The sequence below is a fragment of the Thalassophryne amazonica genome, chromosome 13, assembly GCF_902500255.1.
Source record: "Thalassophryne amazonica chromosome 13, fThaAma1.1, whole genome shotgun sequence".
NCBI classification, from domain to species: Eukaryota; Metazoa; Chordata; class Actinopteri; order Batrachoidiformes; family Batrachoididae; genus Thalassophryne; species Thalassophryne amazonica.
Window position 1 is genome coordinate 13515692 of NC_047115.1, and position 17817 is coordinate 13533508.

General features: G+C 45.1%; 1 protein-coding gene across 1 annotated transcript in view; it reads right to left on the reverse strand.

The window, feature by feature from the left end:
• The window catches only part of LOC117523525 (contactin-associated protein-like 4), a 127886-nt gene extending 111880 nt beyond the window's left edge, over positions 1-16006 (reverse strand). The window contains exons 1-2 of the mRNA XM_034185080.1: positions 15550-16006; positions 1350-1460 (exon numbers count right to left, since the gene is read on the reverse strand). Coding sequence (XP_034040971.1) covers positions 1350-1460; positions 15550-15634 — 196 coding nt within the window. The 5' untranslated portion in view covers positions 15635-16006. The remainder of the gene's footprint in view (positions 1-1349; positions 1461-15549) is intronic.
• Positions 16007-17817: the final 1811 nt, after the last annotated feature.

Consider the following 17817-nt stretch of genomic DNA (forward strand, 5'->3'; position numbering starts at 1 on the left):
TGTGAGGTGCTGCAAAGAGGAATGGACAAAACTGCCCAAAGATAGGTGCACCCAACTTGTGGCATCATATTCAAGAACACTTGAGGCTGTAATTGTTGCCAATGGTGCATCAACAAAGTACTGAGCAAAGGGTGTTAATATGTATGTACATGTGATTTCTTAGTCTTTTATTTTTAATAAATTTGCAAAAATTTCAAACACTTTTTTATGTTGTCATTATGTGGTGTTGTGGGTAGAATTTTGAGGGGAAAAAATTACTCCATTTTGGATTCAGGCTGTAATGTAGGAAAATGTGGAAAAATGAGTAGCTACCTTCTGGATAAACTGCATGCTTGATGACTTAATGGAAAGTGAATCATGAGAGGAGGCTGCTTGTGCATTGATCAAAACACAAGCAGAAGGAAGTCTTGTTTTTTTATGTAAATTCTATAAAATGGAAAGCTCCTGTTGTGGTTCTTATAAAAAGCAACATGCATTTGTGATCTTAAATAAAATTTCTATCCTCACAATCCAAATATTTTGGAGATTTTCTCCCCTTGTACTTCATGACTCATTTATCACTTGTGATTTATATGATTTTAATCCAGCCACTATCCGAACTCATTCCAGCCTGGGTCAAGCAATACAGTCCAGACACACTGACTGCTTCTTCTTCAAGGATCCAAAGGTGTTCTCTGGCCAAATGGAAATTTTAGTCACTGCAACATGTGCTGGTCTACCTCGGGGTGTCTTCCTCTTCCCAGCAAAAAAACACCCTGCATATAAACACCTATAATGGGGGTAGTCCAATCCAATCCATTGGACTACCAACCATCACACCAGAGTTCGACTGGCTAAGGAGTAACCTGTGATGGATTGGTGTGCCATCCAAAGGACTTCTAGCCTCTCGTCCACTACAGTCTCCAGGAATAAGCATCACTCCAAAGGGCCTCTAGACCTGCACAGAACTTACACACCTATGAATATGAGCATTGAAAGGGACTGTCCTCACAAATTGGTTTTGGGTGACACAGCAGCCCAGTGATTTTATAGTGTTCTTATGATTTGTAAAATGTTACTTCCCATCTCTCCACCTGGAACAGGTAAACCAGGATCATCTAGAACTGTGCTTGGGAGGTGAGTTCATTGGCAGGGGGCTGATACTGGTCCTAGTTAGGCTTAAGCCGAAAAAAAAAAACAGCATGGAAGTCTTCCCACTCATGGGCTTGGTTGGGTAGATGGCAGTCTTGATGTGCTGATACATGGCCATAGAAACTGGTTAATCTATGAACTGATTATCTGTATCGCTGATGCTTATGTTTCTGTTAATTGACCAGTCCTGTTGTCACTACTTTGCATGAGTCACTCACCTTCTCTCCTGTTCAATTTTGCAAAGCCGGGCCCGTGGCTGCTGGACAGCCGGGAGGAGCTTCTGAAGGACGACTGTGGTAGAGTGGACACCAGTGGACTGTCACACGTTTCTGCAAATCACAAAAAATCCACTTGAGATCTTTTGAAGACACACCATCACCGTGTGAAATATCACACCTGCAGCACCTTTTGGCTAACTGCATCTTAACAGCCCAGTTTTGTGACTTCATGAAAATTCAGTAAGGTATATCTTCTATTATACATTCCAGTTTTAAGGTAGAACTCTACTAGTGTATACTAAAGTATATCTAAATAGCCAAAAAGGGAAGACTAGAGCCACTTAGGTGCCTGGTCTTGAGAGCCAGGGATGGCAGGTTGAAAAGCTTTTTTTATCCCATGGGAACTCTCCCTACCCACCTTAAGAATTTGGACAGCATGTATATAAATGATATTTACACAATCGGGTAGTAAACAACATATACAAGAAATATTGTTACTATATAACTTATAGGAGTTAGTGTTGGGAAGGTGTAGTGACACGGACCCACAACAAGGGGCGTAAATGAACGGACAATAGATGAGCCAAAAATACAACACTTTAGTGTTGTGAAACGTGCACAACAAAAATACAGACAAACATAGAATTTGGATCACAATCAAAATATACAAGGTGACGTGTGGGCAGGCTCGAGGATAGAAGACGTCCGTCCCGAGTAGAACGAGATCCCACACAATTTCCACTGCCACCGGACCCGAAGGATACTGGAGCCACAAGGTCCTGAGACCCCAGGTTGTCACCATCTCCGACTGTCGGATCTGGTACTGCTGGCAGGAAGCAGAAGAACAGATGTAATGAGTGTGTGAGAAAACACACCCAGTAAACAGTCAGCAAACTGCAGTCTTTCTCTCCAGGTGGGAAAACAACACCTCCACCTCCAACACAGTAACACACTTAGTGCAGAACCTGAGGGCTACTTAGTTTGACGTGCGGAGTGAAGTCCGTCACCTGTCACGTTTCCCCAAACTCAGCGTCCCGCTGCAAGTAGGATCCTCAGGCGCTCCTGCAACAAACTCAGAGAATTACATGCGTACGGCACAGTCAAAACGGCTGAGAGTTTACCTTAGACGTAGATGATATCTCGGCGTCGAGGTGGAGATGTCGTCCGGCTTTTGTGTGTGTGGGTGAAGATCTGGTGATTGGTGACAGCTGTCGTAGTTGATGAGTGACAGCTGTCACTCCCGGCCGTTCCTGTGAGGCGGCAGCGCCCTCTCGTGCCCAAAGCCTGCACTTCAGGCAGGGCGCCCTTTGGAAGTGGGCCAGCAGTACCTCCTCTTCAGCGGCCCACACAACAGGACCCCCCCTCAACGGGCGCCTCTTGGCGCCCGACCAGGTTTGTAGGGATGGCGACGGTAGAAATCGTCCAGGAGGGCCGGGTCCAAGATGAAGCTCCTCTTCACCCAGGAGCATTCTTCAGGTCCATAACCCTCCCAGTCCACCAAGTAATGGAAACCCCGGCCCTTTTGGCGGCCGTCCAGGAGCAGACGCACAGTCCAAGCCGGCTCCCCGTCGATGAGCCAGGCAGGAGGCGGCACCGGTCCGGGAGCACAGAGGGGTGAGGTGTGATACGGTTTCACTCTGGAGACATGAAAAACCGGGTGGATCCGCAGTGAAGCTGGGAGTTGGAGCTTCACTGCGGCAGGACTGATGACTTTGAGGATCTTAAATGGTCCGATGTATCTGTCTTTGAGTTTCGGGGAGTCCACTTGTAGAGGAACGTCTTTCGTGGAAAGCCATACCTCCTGCCCGGGCTGGTATGCAGGGGCCGGGGAGCGCAGGCGATCTGCATGGGCTTTGGCCCTCATCCGGGTTTTCAATAAGGCAGAACGGGCGGTGCGCCACACCCGACGGCACCTCCGCAGGTGGGCCTGGACCGAGGGCACACCGACCTCTCCCTCCACCACAGGAAACAATGGGGGCTGGTACCCCAGACATACCTCAAATGGGGAGAGGCCGGTGGCAGAGGACACCTGGCTGTTATGCGTGTACTCGATCCAGGCCAGATGGTCACTCCAGGCCTTCGGGTGCGGACGTCACAGGGCTTGCTCCAGTTCTTGGTTGGCCCGTTCTACCTGTCCATTGGTCTGCGGGTGATACCCGGACGAGAGGCTCACGGTGGCCCCCAGTTCCCTGCAGAAACTCCTCCAGACTTGAGAGGAGAACTGGGGACCACGATCCGAGACGATATCCATGGGTATCCCATGCAGACCACACGATGTGGTGGACCAGGAGGTCTGCTGTCTCCTGGGCCGTAGGGAGCTTCGAGAGGGCCACAAAGTGGGCCACCTTGGAGAATCGGACCACTATCGTGAAGATGGTAGTCATGTCCCGGGACAGCGGGAGGCCCGTGACGAAGTCCAGGCCGATGTGTGACCAGGGGCGATGGGGCACGGGTAACGGCTGGAGGAGTCCCCATACCCGTTGATGGTCAGCTTTAGCCCTGGCACAGGTGTTGCAGGCGGGAAGTATTCCCGGACGTCGGCTTCCATGGACGCCCACCAGAAGCACTGCCGGACCACTGCCACGGTCCTTCACACCCCCGGATGACAGGAGAGTTTGGAACCGTGACAGAAGTCCAGGACGGCAGCTCTGGCCTCTGGTGGGACATAGAGGCAGTTCTTCGGTCCGTTACCTGGGTCCGGGTTCCGTGCCAGGGCCTCCCGGACGGTCTTCTCCACGTCCCAGGTGAGGGTGGCCACGATAGTGAACTCAGGAATGATGGATTCCGGCGGATCCGACAGCTCGGTTTTGACTTCAACTTCGTGAACCCGGGACAGGGCATCCGATCTTTGGTTCTTGGTCCCGGGGTGGTAGGTGATCCGGAAGTCAAAACGCCCGAAGAACAATGACTAGCGGGCTTGCCTGGGGTTCAGCCGCTTGGCGGTCCTGATATACTCCAGGTTCCGGTGGTCCGTGAAAACCGTAAATGGTACCGCGGCTCCCTCTAACAGATGTCTCCACTCCTCAAGAGCCTCCTTCACCACGAGGAGTTCCCGATTGCCCACGTCATAGTTCCATTCAGCTGGGGTCAACCTGCGTGAAAAATAGGCACAAGGATGGAGAATCTGATCGGACTCCCCGCTCTGGGACAGCACGGCTCCTATCCCTGAGTCCGAGGCATCCACTTCTACCACAAACTGGCGACTAGGATCGGGCTGCACCGGAACTGGTGCAGTCGAAAACCGGCGTTTCAACTCCCTAAACGCGGCCTCGCACCGATCCGACCAGGTAAATGGTACTTTGGAGGAGGTCAGAGCTGTCAGGGGGCTAACTACCTGACTGTAGCCCTCAATGAACCTCCTGTAGAAATTTGCAAAGCCGAGGAACTGTTGCAGCTTCCTACGGCTTGTCAGTTGGGGCCAATCTCTCACCGCCGCAACCTTGGCCGGATCAGGGGCGACGGAGTTGGAGGAGATTATGAACCCCAGGAAGGACAAAGAAGTGGAACTCACACATCTCACCCTTCACAAACAGCCGGTTCTCCAACAACCGCTGCAGGACCTGATGTACATGCTGGACATGGGTCTCAGGATCCAGAGAAAAGATGAGAATATCGTCTAGGTATATGAAGACGAATCGTGCAGGAAGTCCCGCAAGACGTCATTTACCAAAGCCTGAAACGTTGCGGGGGCGTTAGTGAGGCCAAACGGCATGACCAGGTACTCAAAGTGACCTAAATGGGTGTTAAATGCCGTCTTCCACTCGTCTCCCTTCCGGATCCGAACCAGGTGGTACGCGTTCCTAAGTTCAAGTTTTGTGAATATTTGGGCTCCATGTAGGGGCATGAACACTGAATCTAACAGGGGCAACGGGTATCGATTGCGAACCGTGATCTCGTTCAGTCCCCTGTAGTCAATGCATGGACGGAGGCCGCCGTCTTTCTTGCCCACAAAAAAGAAACCTGCACCCATCGGGGAGGTGGAGTTCCGGATCAGCCCGGCAGCTAACGAGTCCCAGATGTAGGTCTCCATTGATTCGTGTTCCGGACGTGAGAGGTTGTACAGCCTGCTGGACGGGTTCAACGCCCGGGATCAGATCAATGGCGCAATCGTACGGACGGTGTGGGGGAAGAGTGAGTGCCAGATCTTTGCTGAAGACGTCAGCAAGATCATGGTACTCCTCAGGCACCGCCGCAAGATTGGGGGGAACTTTAACCTCCTCGTTAGCGGTCAAACCGGGCGGAACCGAGGATCCTAAACATTCCCAGTGACAGGTTTCGCTCCACTGAGCCACAACCCCAGATGGCCAATCAATCCGGGGATTGTGTTTAATCATCCACGGGAAGCCCAAAATCACGCGGGAGGTGGAAGGAGTCACAAAAAACTCAATCACCTCCCGGTGGTTTCCAGACACTACCAGAGTTACAGGTAGTGTCTTATGTGAGATTAAAGGGAGAAGGGTGCCATCTAGTGCCCGCACCTTCAATGGCGAAGGAAGCGCCACCAGAGGGAGCCCTACCTCCCTTGCCCATCTGCTGTCCGGCAGATTCCCTTCTGACCCCGTGTCCATCAGTGCAGGGGCCTGAAGGGTTAGATCCCCACTCAGGATCGTAACTGGGAGTCGTGCAGAAAGACGGGTTTATCCCAGGTGAATTTCTTGGCCCACTCTTAGCCCAGTTTCTAAGAGCGGGCGTTGGTGTTTAACCGTTTGGGGCAGTCTCTCTGCTGATGCTTGCTTGAGCCGCAGATAAAGCACTCTCCGCGGGCCAGTCTCCTTTGTCTGACTTTAACCCTGCTCGTGTCCATAGCATCGTCAGCAGGGGGAGCTGTTGCCACATGGAGCATTAAGGCAGTACCTTTTCTGACCCGGAAGGGAGAGGGACGACGCGTACCCGACCACGTCCTTCGTCTCGCTCCCGACGGCGTTCATCTAGCCGATTGTCTAATCGTATGGCCAGATCAATAATCCCATCTAAATCACGCGGCTCATCCTTAGCCACCAGATGCTCCTTCAGGACTGACGACAGTCCGTTTACGAAGGCGGCGCAGAGTGCAGCGGTATTCCAGCCGGACCTTGCAGCCGCGATGCAGAAGTCGACCACATACTCAGCTGCACTCCGACGCCCCTGTCTCATTGACAGCAGCACAGTTGAAGTAGTCTTGCCTCTGTTTGGGTGATCAAATACTGTTCTGAACTCCCTCACAAACCCAGTATAAGAGGTAAGGAGCCGTCAATTCTGCTCCCAAAGCGCCATAGCCCAAACGCGTGCCTCTCTTCGAAGCAAATTAATTACATAAGCCACCTTACTGGCGTCTGATGCGTACATCACGGGACGCTGTGCAAAGACGAGCGAACACTGCACTAAAAAGTCCGCGCATGTCTCCACACAACCCCCGTATGGCTCTGGGGGACTTATGTATGCTTCAGGGGATGGTGGGGGGGTCGTTGAACTACCAGTGGAATGTCTATATTCTGCACCTGGTCAGCAGGAGGAGGAGCTGCAGCAGCGCCCTGAGCGCGCGCTTCCACTTGCGCGGTGAGAGCCTCCATCCTACGATTGAGGATGATGTTCTGCTCAGTCATTAGATCCAACCGAGCAGTAAAAGCGGTGATGATTTGCTGCAACTTACCAATCACGCCTCCTGCAGACGCCTGTACACCCTGCTCTTCCATTGGCTGTCCAACAGATGGTTGACGCCCCTCGGGATCCATGACGATTGGCCGAGATATCCTGTTGGGAAGGTGTAGTGACATGGACCCACAACAGGGGGCGTAAATGAACGGACAATAGATGAGCCAAAAATACAACACTTTACTGTTGTGAAACGTGCACAACAAAAATACAGACAAACATAGAATTTGGATCACAATCAAAATATACAAGGTGACGTGTGGGCAGGATCGAGGATAGAAGACGTCCGTCCCGAGTAGAACCGGATCCCACATGATTTCCACTGCCACCAGACCCGAAGGATACTGGAGCCGCCAAGTCCTGAGACCCCAGGTGGTCACCATCTCCGACTGTCGGATCTGGTACTGCTGGCAGGAAGCAGAAGAACAGATGTAATGAGTGTGTGAGAAAACACACCCAGTAAACAGTCAGCAAACTGCAGTCTTTCTCTCCAGGTGGGAAAACAACACCTCCACCTCCAACACAGTAACACACTTAGTGCAGAACCTGAGGGCTACTTAGTTTGACGTGCGGAGTGAAGTCCGTCACCCGTCACGTTTCCCCAAACTCAGCGTCCCGCTGCGAGTAGGATCCTCAGGCACTCCTGCAACAAACTCAGAGAATTACGTGCGTACGGCACAGTCAAAACGGCTGAGAGTTTACCTTAGACGTAGACGATATCTCGGCGTCGAGGTGGAGATGTCGTCCGGCTTTTGTGTGTGTGGGTGAAGATCTGGTGATTGGTGACAGCTGTCGTAGTTGATGAGTGACAGCTGTCACTCCCGGCCGTTCCTGTGAAGCGGCAGCGCCCTCTCATGCCCGAAGCCCGCACTTCAGGCAGGGCGCCCTTTGGAAGTGGGCCAGCAGTACCTCCTCTTCAGCGGCCCACACAACAGTTAGCTCCTAAAACCTAAATATTCATACAGGAGAAGATTGTAGTGCATGCGTACCTAGTCTGTAGACTTGTTGTAAAACTAAATTATAGCTAGTAGGCTAAGCTATAAATATGGTTATGTTATTATAGAAATAGAAGCTATGATGTAATAAGTTTTAGGTATCTATGTAAAGTTCACCCTGCTAGCTTACTATAGGAAGACAAATTCTATACTCTACATGCTTTCTAGTGGAAACCCCAGACTTAGATACTATCTGTTGATATCTATTAGAGAACCCATAAACTGAAGAACCATTAAAAATCCACACCATGTAAAATAAAAGTGTAAATCATGAAAGTAAGCTAACTATAGTTAGATGAGCGATCGTTAATTTAGCCATTAATTAACCAACCGTACCTCGCTAGCCAACAAAGCCGGTAACTTGCATATAAAGTACTATAGTGTCACTTCACCCTACAATAACGGTATTAACAACAAATACATATAACAACAAATGTAAACAAAAGTGTGTATTAACATTAGCTTCCCAAACAGAACAGATGTTTCATGATGTTTTTGCCATGTGCAGCCCAGTCTCATGGTTTTTGTTAGTTAGTTTGTTGTGTTTTCTTTTTCTTGATACAGTCATGAAAAGCATTATATTTTTATGAAATGATCAAATTTCGGTCACAGTTTTTAACCCTATCCCCCCTCCCTGTGTCACACAAATTTCTGTGATACCCATCATGAAATGTATCACAAACTACTATACTAAATCACTTTTTAGTGAACACTTTTTTGCCATGTGATGTTGATAATGGAAATGTAGACATGCAATTTACAGGAAGACATCAAATATATCTTAGACATCAAAAAGACTTACAAAAAAGGACTTCAATAAATTTCTCAATGAACGTTCTTAGAAGTCTGTCAAGACATCTTTTCCAAAATACAACTAAAATTTGAATCTGCTTTTTGTTTAACCCATTTATGCCCAGATCTTTTTTATAAGTGGAAAAAGTTACATTAGTACCTTTGAGATTTTTTTTGTTGTTGTTGTGAGTAGAAAATGACAGTGATACACTTCGGCAACAATTGTTACCAGTGGGACAAAACGGGTTAAGGGCAACTCACTTAAATTTTTATGAATTTCTCAAATTTCATGAAAATTCACTCCTTCACAATACTAAAGAAAGAGGGGGGGTTAAAAAAAAAACCTGAAACCCCCCCTTAATCAGATCATCTCCAAATGTTGATGGCTTCTTTCTTGGCCTATACCCACCCTTTCACCCCAAGCTTTAAAAAAAAAAAACAGTTTTGTATTTTTTCATAATCCTGCTAACAGACAAACAAACATCACCAAATATGTTACTTCCTTGGCGGAGGTAAATATCTTTTTTTGTTTGGATGAACGCTGTGTGTTGTAATTGCACAGTGAAGCCAGCAGACAGGCTGACACATGGATGGAACCCATTTCTGTAATTCCCACACCACTCCGTGGGATCGAGAACTGAACTTAAATATTCTCTATTATCCAGAGCTGTTCCGCAGCCAGTTGGCATCGTGTATTTCAGTTTGAAGGTGATGAGCACACTCCTGAAGTGAATGTATGATTAAATCTCTTTTGATTCTTTCATCAGTTATCCTCTCATCCACAGGCTGCCTTCATCCACAACATTCACTTCACCATTTTACTGGAAAAAGCGAAGTGATCACAGAGTTCCCGATCAAATCAAGCTGATCAGCTTCATCCTCCTTTACAATGAACATCTGATGATCTTCAGCTTCAGGGATCTGATGGGTGTTTGACATTCACACTTCACTCCCAGTCACGCTGCTATTCTGGGCTCAGTGATTACAGCAAATCCTCTGTGTGTGCTGAAACATAAATTGCTCTCTTCAGTGAAAACAATATGGCCAAATTTTTTATATATAATTTTGCAGAACTGAAGCTTAACACCTCTTTATTCCCATTGTGAAATCGTACATTTGCACAGTAGATGAGAATATTCTGAGGTTTTAGAAAACCCTAGGTAGGTACCCTGCTGCACCTGTGTGCCACCTGCTGAACACCGCCAACTGTTGAACATGTCTGGAAATGTTGCAAAGAATAATCTTGTTCCATATCGGCAGCAGGGGGCTTGCTGCCCACCAGATGAAGGCTTTAAAAATTCAAGCTGCATGTAACTTCAACCACACCTGCTCCTAATTTTACATCATGTAATGTGAGATTAATTATTCTGTGCAACGAGCCCGGACTGTCCAGCAGGCAGCAGACAGGTGCATATTGTATGTTCTATAAGCAAAGCAAAGTTGTTAATTTGGAGACTTAAAGATGGTAGCCTTTATTTATTTTTAATTATTCTGTTAAACTCAGCAGAGGGGTACAACTTAGACATTTTATTTCATCTCTAGCCTCCAGCTTGTGGTGTGTACTAAAAAGACTTTTAAATTCTAAAAAATAAATATAACCCAATGCTAAAAGACCCTCGGCCATAAGAGTGTAAATATAGGTAACAAAATGTGAACTTTTGAACTCTTAAAATAGGTCAAGATTAGCCATCTTTGAACTTGTCCAAGATCTGTATCCCAAGAATGTGCCCTGTGAATTTGAAGATCCTGTTAGTAACAGGACTGGACTTGTGCTGACCACAGACAGATGCAAAATCTTCGCAATACCCGATGGCCATATTTTGGTCTCAGGTAAAAACTAAATGGACTAATCAACATGTGCTGGAATTACAAAAAAAAAACACAAGTTCCTTTTATTTTATTTATTTTTTTTTTTTTAGGGATTTTTTGGCAATGTTGTAGTGTACTTTTATTGTGGAGTTTGTTTGTTTAGTTAACTGATTTCTGGGCAAAGCCCTATAAAATACCTGTTGTTGTTGTTGTAGTAACAACAAAAGCATTACCTTTGGTCATAAAGGTTATACCAGAGTATAAGTCGCACGACCTCCCCAGTTTGTTACAAAAACCCCTATGACTTATACTGCAGAAAATACAGTAAATTAAAATTCTGAATTGAAGTGATGCACCAGTAAGCGTGACCACGAGTCAACAACAATGTCAAAAAGAGTGAATGAGTTTTTGGCAACTTTCTGCCCACACTGACTGTGGCTCACAGTGTGTTTGTGGTTTTAGTAAGCTTTCACAGATTTGGAGGTGTGACCTGTTAGACGCTGACAGGCCGACGTGATGGATGATTTTGTGTTTTAAGGAGTCGGAGCTCCAGCAGGACTGACTGAACCAAATATCAATAACTCACAAACTCAGACAGATGGATCTTGGGCTTCTGTCAGCATCATTATTTAACTACTCATCCATAATTTAATACATCTAGATTTCCAGCTGACGGCTTTGAGTTCATACTGACAGCCACTCCCGCTGTAATACAAAGATTTGACTTCATCAGGTACCATTTGGCTCTTCTCCAATCCAAAGTGTCATAAGACATTAAAATACAACGATGAAGATGAGTTTGGCCTCACAAACAGTGTCTCCAGATCAATAAAGACCACGAGGTGTTTGTCGGAAACAGTCAGACACAAATGGAGCACTCCAGCATGGAAATGTAATAAATTAGAAAAATAACCAATATCAGGATCAAAGAGCAGGATCAAATATCAGTGACTAAAGACAAGTGATCTGTTATGTGTCGGACGCAGCTCGGAGAACCGACCAACGTTTGAAAGACCCAGTATGAAATAAGCAGAGCACGGTACAAAGGCTAACTGAATTTAATACATAACAGTGATAATAACAAAAGATAATATAACAAAAAGGTGCGGTCTGGCGTGGTGCGCTCCCAGCAGCGCTAACGGTCCGGAGCCAGAAGCTGTTTCGGACTCAAGGACCCCGCCGACACCCCCCAGGTGGCCGCAACAACCGAGTCTGTGAAAGAAGGAACCATTATGTGAGTCCACACTCTACACACAGAACACTTAAAGGTGTACAAACAGCAAACACTTCCTGGCTTGATTGCTGATCAGCTTCCCAACCTGCAGGCATGGAACATCCCATTCACAAAACTCCACCGCAGTGGAAGCTGATACATGACTAACATACAGCTCAATACAATAAGGTGTGAGGGACACCACATTTACTGACTGTATAACTGTTAGTCACAAAATCCAACGTACCTCAGGAAGTGTGCTGACGAGCGTGAGACCTCACCCCCTCCTCTTTCACAGACCGTGCATCAAACCTGGACATTCTCAGCGTCCGCTGCTGATGAGATGGCTCCCAAGACGACGATCTCACCCGTCTGGTCACAAGGTCGAGTCTCTGGCAAATACACACTGTGCACTCCAGTCTTAAATGCCAACATGCTCCAATCCATCCAGATGCACCTCAGCTGTGAGTCCTGACGAGTCGCAGGTGATCAGGGTGAAGTCCTGACAGCCTCAGCAACACAGCCACTCAGTCCCAAATGCACGCCACCTGGGAGGAAACCAAAAGGCAAACAAACCGGCAGCCAGGCCCCCCCAGCCATACAACATGATCAAGATCAAGGGTTAGTAATTTTGATCAAAGGGCAGGACCAAATTCAAAAGACAGAAAATAGGATGAAAGATGATCATCCTGGTCATCATCCCTCGGAAAAAGAGCAAATGGCCATTTTTTCTTTATCCGAGGATGCACACACTGGCAATCTCAAGCACGTACGTGCACGCACACGCAGCTGGTGTGCAAGCGGCGGCATTATCTGCTATTAGACCATGATAAGAACACACACTCCATTGACTCCAAATCAGCTGAGAGAGGAGATAACAATTTTTAAAAACCCCTAATGCGCCTTGTTTCTGTCACATTCTGCAGCTGCAGTTGTTTGTGGATCTTTTAGCAGCCTGTAAGTGCAGCTTTATCTGAGCGATTCTCTGCACTGCTTCATCCTTAATGGGACATTAAAGGAAAAACTGCTCTAAACAAGTTCAAACTGCAGAAACACTCCAGAGATCCCACACCTCCACCCACAGAAGAGGATAGTTAGAAAAAAATCTGACCTTTTTCTTCTTCCTCCAATCAGATCTTTGTGGACATCATGAAGAACGAGTGCTGAAATCTTGAGGTGATGCAGGTCACCACCCCCAGAATGCAGACTCTAGACACAGTGCTACTGAAATTATCAACATAATCTTTCTCCCCTTTTCTGCTGAACGGCAGGAGAAGTAAAGCGTGAGTGAGGTTCAGCAACGAGTGAAAAAGCCAACAAAGATTCACAATATTGGCATTATTCTTCCAGGCTCCAGACGTCCTTCACATCATAAAGACATGGATGACCTCTAATTTCCTGCTTTTAAACTCAGATAGAGCTGAAGTTATTGTACTTGGCCCCACAAATCTTAGAGGCATGGTGTCTAACCAGATCGTTACTCTGGATGGCATTTCCCTGATCTCTAGTAATACTGTGAGAAATCTTGGAGTTATTTTTGATCAGGATATGTCATTCAAAGCGCATATTAAACAAATATGTAGGACTGCCTTTTTGCATTTACGCAATATCTCTAAAATCAGAAAGGTCTTGTCTCAGAGTGATGCTGAAAAACTAATTCATGCATTTGTTTCCTCTAGGCTGGACTATTGTAATTCATTATTATCAGGTTGTCCTAAAAGTTCCCTAAAAAGCCTTCAGTTGGTTCAGAATGCTGCAGCTAGAGTACTGACGGGGACTAGCAGGAGAGAGCATATCTCACCCGTGTTGGCCTCCCTTCATTGGCTTCCTGTTAATGCTAGAATAGAGTTTAAAATTCTTCTTCTTACTTATAAGGTTTTGAATAATCAGGTCCCATCTTATCTTAGGGACCTCGTAGTACCATATTACCCCATTAGAGCGCTTCGCTCTCAGACTGCGGGCTTGCTTGTAGTTCCTGGGGTTTGTAGGAGTAGAATGGGAGGCAGAGCCTTCAGCTTTCAGGCTCCTCTCCTGTGGAACCAGCTCCCAATTCAGATCGGGGAGACAGATACCCTCTCTGCTTTTAAGATTAGGCTTAAAACTTTCCTTTTCGCTAAGGCTTATAGTTAGGGCTGGATCGGGTGACCCTGGACCATCCCTTGGTTATGTTGCTTTAGACGTAGACTGTGTTTCATAATTATTGTATGGCCTTGCCTTGCAATGTGGAGCGCCTTGGGGCAACTGTTTGTTGTGATTTGGCGCTATACAAGAAAAAAGTTGATTGATTGATTGATGGTGTTGGGCCTATATATCGCATACCTCGCAGATGCCTCGCAGATGTGAAGAAATCATGAAAAACTGTGGTTATACAACTAAATACTAGTTTAATGATTCACAGGATTGCTAAAAAAGCAGTTTGAACAATATAGTTTTGAGTTTGTAGCGTCGACAACAGATGCTACTGTTATTGCGAACACCCCCTTTTTTACTTTTTTTACTAATAGCCCAATTTCATAGCCTTAAGAGTGTGCATATGAATGCTTGATCTTGTTGGATTTGTGATAATCTATTGAACCTACTGGTACCTTGTTTCCCATGTAACAATAAGAAATATACTCAAAACCTGGATTAATCTTTTTAGTCACATAGCACTACTATTATTCTGAACACTACTGTATATTGTAGCATTCTATTTTCTCAAATGTGCATTTTATCTACTTCGGCCAGACATGCTGACTCAAAATACAGTCTAAAATGTGGTAGACAAACATCTAACTTTATTAATAATTCACATCACATATAAGGCCTGCAGTCAGTGTGGCCTGTGATTATATGTTTGCATTTATTTTTATGTCAACAACTGCAGGTAGGGAGGTGCCAGTTCATGACCATTTTTATAGACTAGTAGCAGAACCTTAATATCTGATCTCACAGGGACAGGAAGCCACTGAAGAGACACCAAAATGGGCATGTTAAAAAGAAGCCATGTGTGCATCTTGTCTTAAAAAAAAAACATGCTTGGATCTCAAGTTTAAAAAATTAAAAAGACATGCTCATGTTAAAAAAATCTGCACATATGTCAAGTAAAAAGATGTCATGCATTGATTTCATGTTTAAAAAAATAAAGAAATGCATGGATGACAAGTTCTAAAAAAGGCATGCATGGACCTCACTACGAGGAGAAAAACGTTATGCATTGACCTTATGTTGTTTTGTTTTGTTTTGTTTTTTGGTTGTTTTTAAAGAGCCATACATGTAGCTGAAGCACTGGAATATGAGTTAGAATGAATGTGCATCTTTTTTGCACTTTGACAGTGGTATGCTGTCTGCTGAGAGTCCATCTAGGGTTTTTTTTTTTTTAATGATTTTGATTAACAATCCAACTGAATTATTTCAGCCAGTGAAGCAAATGTTTTGTGTCTAAGTGCTGGTGTGCTCTTTGCACAGCTCCAAAGCAAAAAAAAAAAAGAAGTGGAACTTCAGTGCCTTCAAGTCTCTCCTTAATATGCTGAAGTGGCAGTAAAGTGTGCATTTGAATACACTGCATATCTCCATTCCTCACTCACTCAGTGAGGCAACCAGAAAAAATCCATAAATAAGATAAATTTAAACCCAAGTCATCTGCATCAATTTATTTCCAACTTATTTTTTCCACAAATGAAACCTGATTGATTTCATCAGCTGTTCTGATAAACTCCACTTTAAATTCACCTAAAAAAATAAAATAAAACCAACAGCCCAGAGTCAATTTCATGCTTACCTCCTCCAGCTGCTCCATGGCAGGTGAAAAGTAGCAGAGTAACCTGTGCAGTTAATCCCTGGATTTTCTTCCTCCAGAGATCCATGATGTAGAGAATGGATGTTGCAGAGAAGACTGGCGGGTGGAGGAGGGAGACGTTCTGCCTCGCCTCTCCTTTTGAGGATCCACACTCCTCTCCAAGATCCCTGATGGACTGTGCACGCCTCAGCCTGGTGTCTGCAGCACCAAAGACTGGGGCTGCCTCCTCAGGAAGCAGCTTCTCAGCTGGGCTGCACTCTGCAGAGTGAGAGGAGGCGAGGCAGGCAGTGGAGGGCAGACAGGAGAGGAAGGTAGGGCTTGTACTCCCATCAAGGCTTCAGAGAACAGTTCTTCAGTCATTAAAGGAGCATGAAGTCCCTCTGCACAACCACAATCCTTCAACAGAAAGAAACCACACTGCAGAGATAAAGAACCCCATTAGGGTCCAGGATACTGCACACAATCTTTCCACCAGGTCCAGTGATCATTGAAGGATCAGGTTATTATCTCTGTAAATCACCGGAAAGTACCCGACTGAGAACTGCACCGAAAAAATGATTACTCCATGTGTCACAACCCAGCTCAAAAAAAGAACAACCTTGTACAAAATAAACAGAACACAACTAACATTCAGGTTCAGATCAGTGTGGTTTAGTTAGCAGCATCAACGTAGGCAGTTGATTCCTACTAGAAATGTTGTCATTCAAAATCATGTTTTCAGTCTCAGTTTCTCATATTGTCAGTCTACACTCTAAAACATTGCAGCTGTGTTTAGTTATGTCCACTTGCTACCTCTCTTTAACATAAAGAGGTCTTACAAGTTTTGGATGTTGAACTCAACTTTACAACTTTACAAAGTTGTAAAGTTGTGATTATTCAAAGCTGCATTTGTGTCCTGTCAGTTATGATTTTTTTAATTATGATTTTTTTAAAATAATTAAATAATTAAATAATTAAATAATTAAAATTAAAATAATTTAAAAAATTAAAATAATTATTGTTATTATTAAGTCTGTCTACTGCATCAACTGACTCAATAACAAATGTGCAGTCTTGAAATCTATGACACGTTTAAATGCATATATGCACATATCGACAAAGTTTGCTGCCACTCCATTAAATAATCACACCCCACCAAGAAAAAAAAAATCTGTGGAGCCGCCGCTGAGCATCATTATTGTGTAATGTGCACAGATGATTGAAACAAATAAAGTAAAGCCACCAAATAAGTCCTGGAATCTACATAAGCATGCAATTTGTTCATACTCTAAAATAGAACCCACAGGAGTGTTTCTAAATGTATTTCAGAATAAAAAGTGCTCCACAGCATGAGATATCAGATGTTTGCCAGGGTGGCTTCAAATTGCAGGGGACTTTCTTGTTTGAATGCAGAAGTGTGACTAGCATGCTGCCATACTGTTAAAGCTACAGTGTGTAGGATATATGGCTGTTTATTAGCAGAAATGGAATATAGTATTTAAGAACCACCTGTTCGTTAATGTATAATTACTTCTAACAAGGAATGGACGTGCTGTTTTAAGCTTAGAAGGAGCCCTTCATATCTACATGGGAGTGGACCCCTCCTGGAGGTTGCCATGTTGCACCATCATGTTGATACAGGAAAGAGAAAGGGACATATTTACTCTGCATGGCCCAGGAACTGAAGAAAAAAGAAGAGGCATCAGTGGTTCCTCCCCTATGCACTGTCTGCTGGTTGCTAAGGGACTCTAACAAGTTTGAGAGCTCTCGTTTTTTTTTTTTTTTTTTTTTTTTAATGGGGGATCATACATAGTGCTTATCACAAGAGAAGACAAGGGAGCATGAACCTCCACTGGCAAAGAAGTGAAAACATGAAGAAAAACAAACTCATGTCTATGATGACATAATGAGCTCTGTAAATTCACCACTAGATGCCACTAAATCCCACATACTGTAGCTTTAAGTACAAGGAGAATAAGTTCAGTTATGATACAACACCATTCAATGCACTTATTTGTGAACATGTCTGTGCTACTGGTAACAGCACAGTGGTGCACAACAAGAAAGTCTGGTGTTCAAAGCTATGTGTGCTTAAGTTTAGGGGTTAGGATTTAACGAATGACTGTTGTGCTGTGGGGTATGTTTTCCTTCTCTAACTTAATGTTAGAGTGTGACTTGATCAACATATTGATTTATTCTGCCTTACAGAAACCTGGTTACAGCAGGATGAATATGTTAGTTTAAATGAGTCAACACCCCCGAGTCACACTA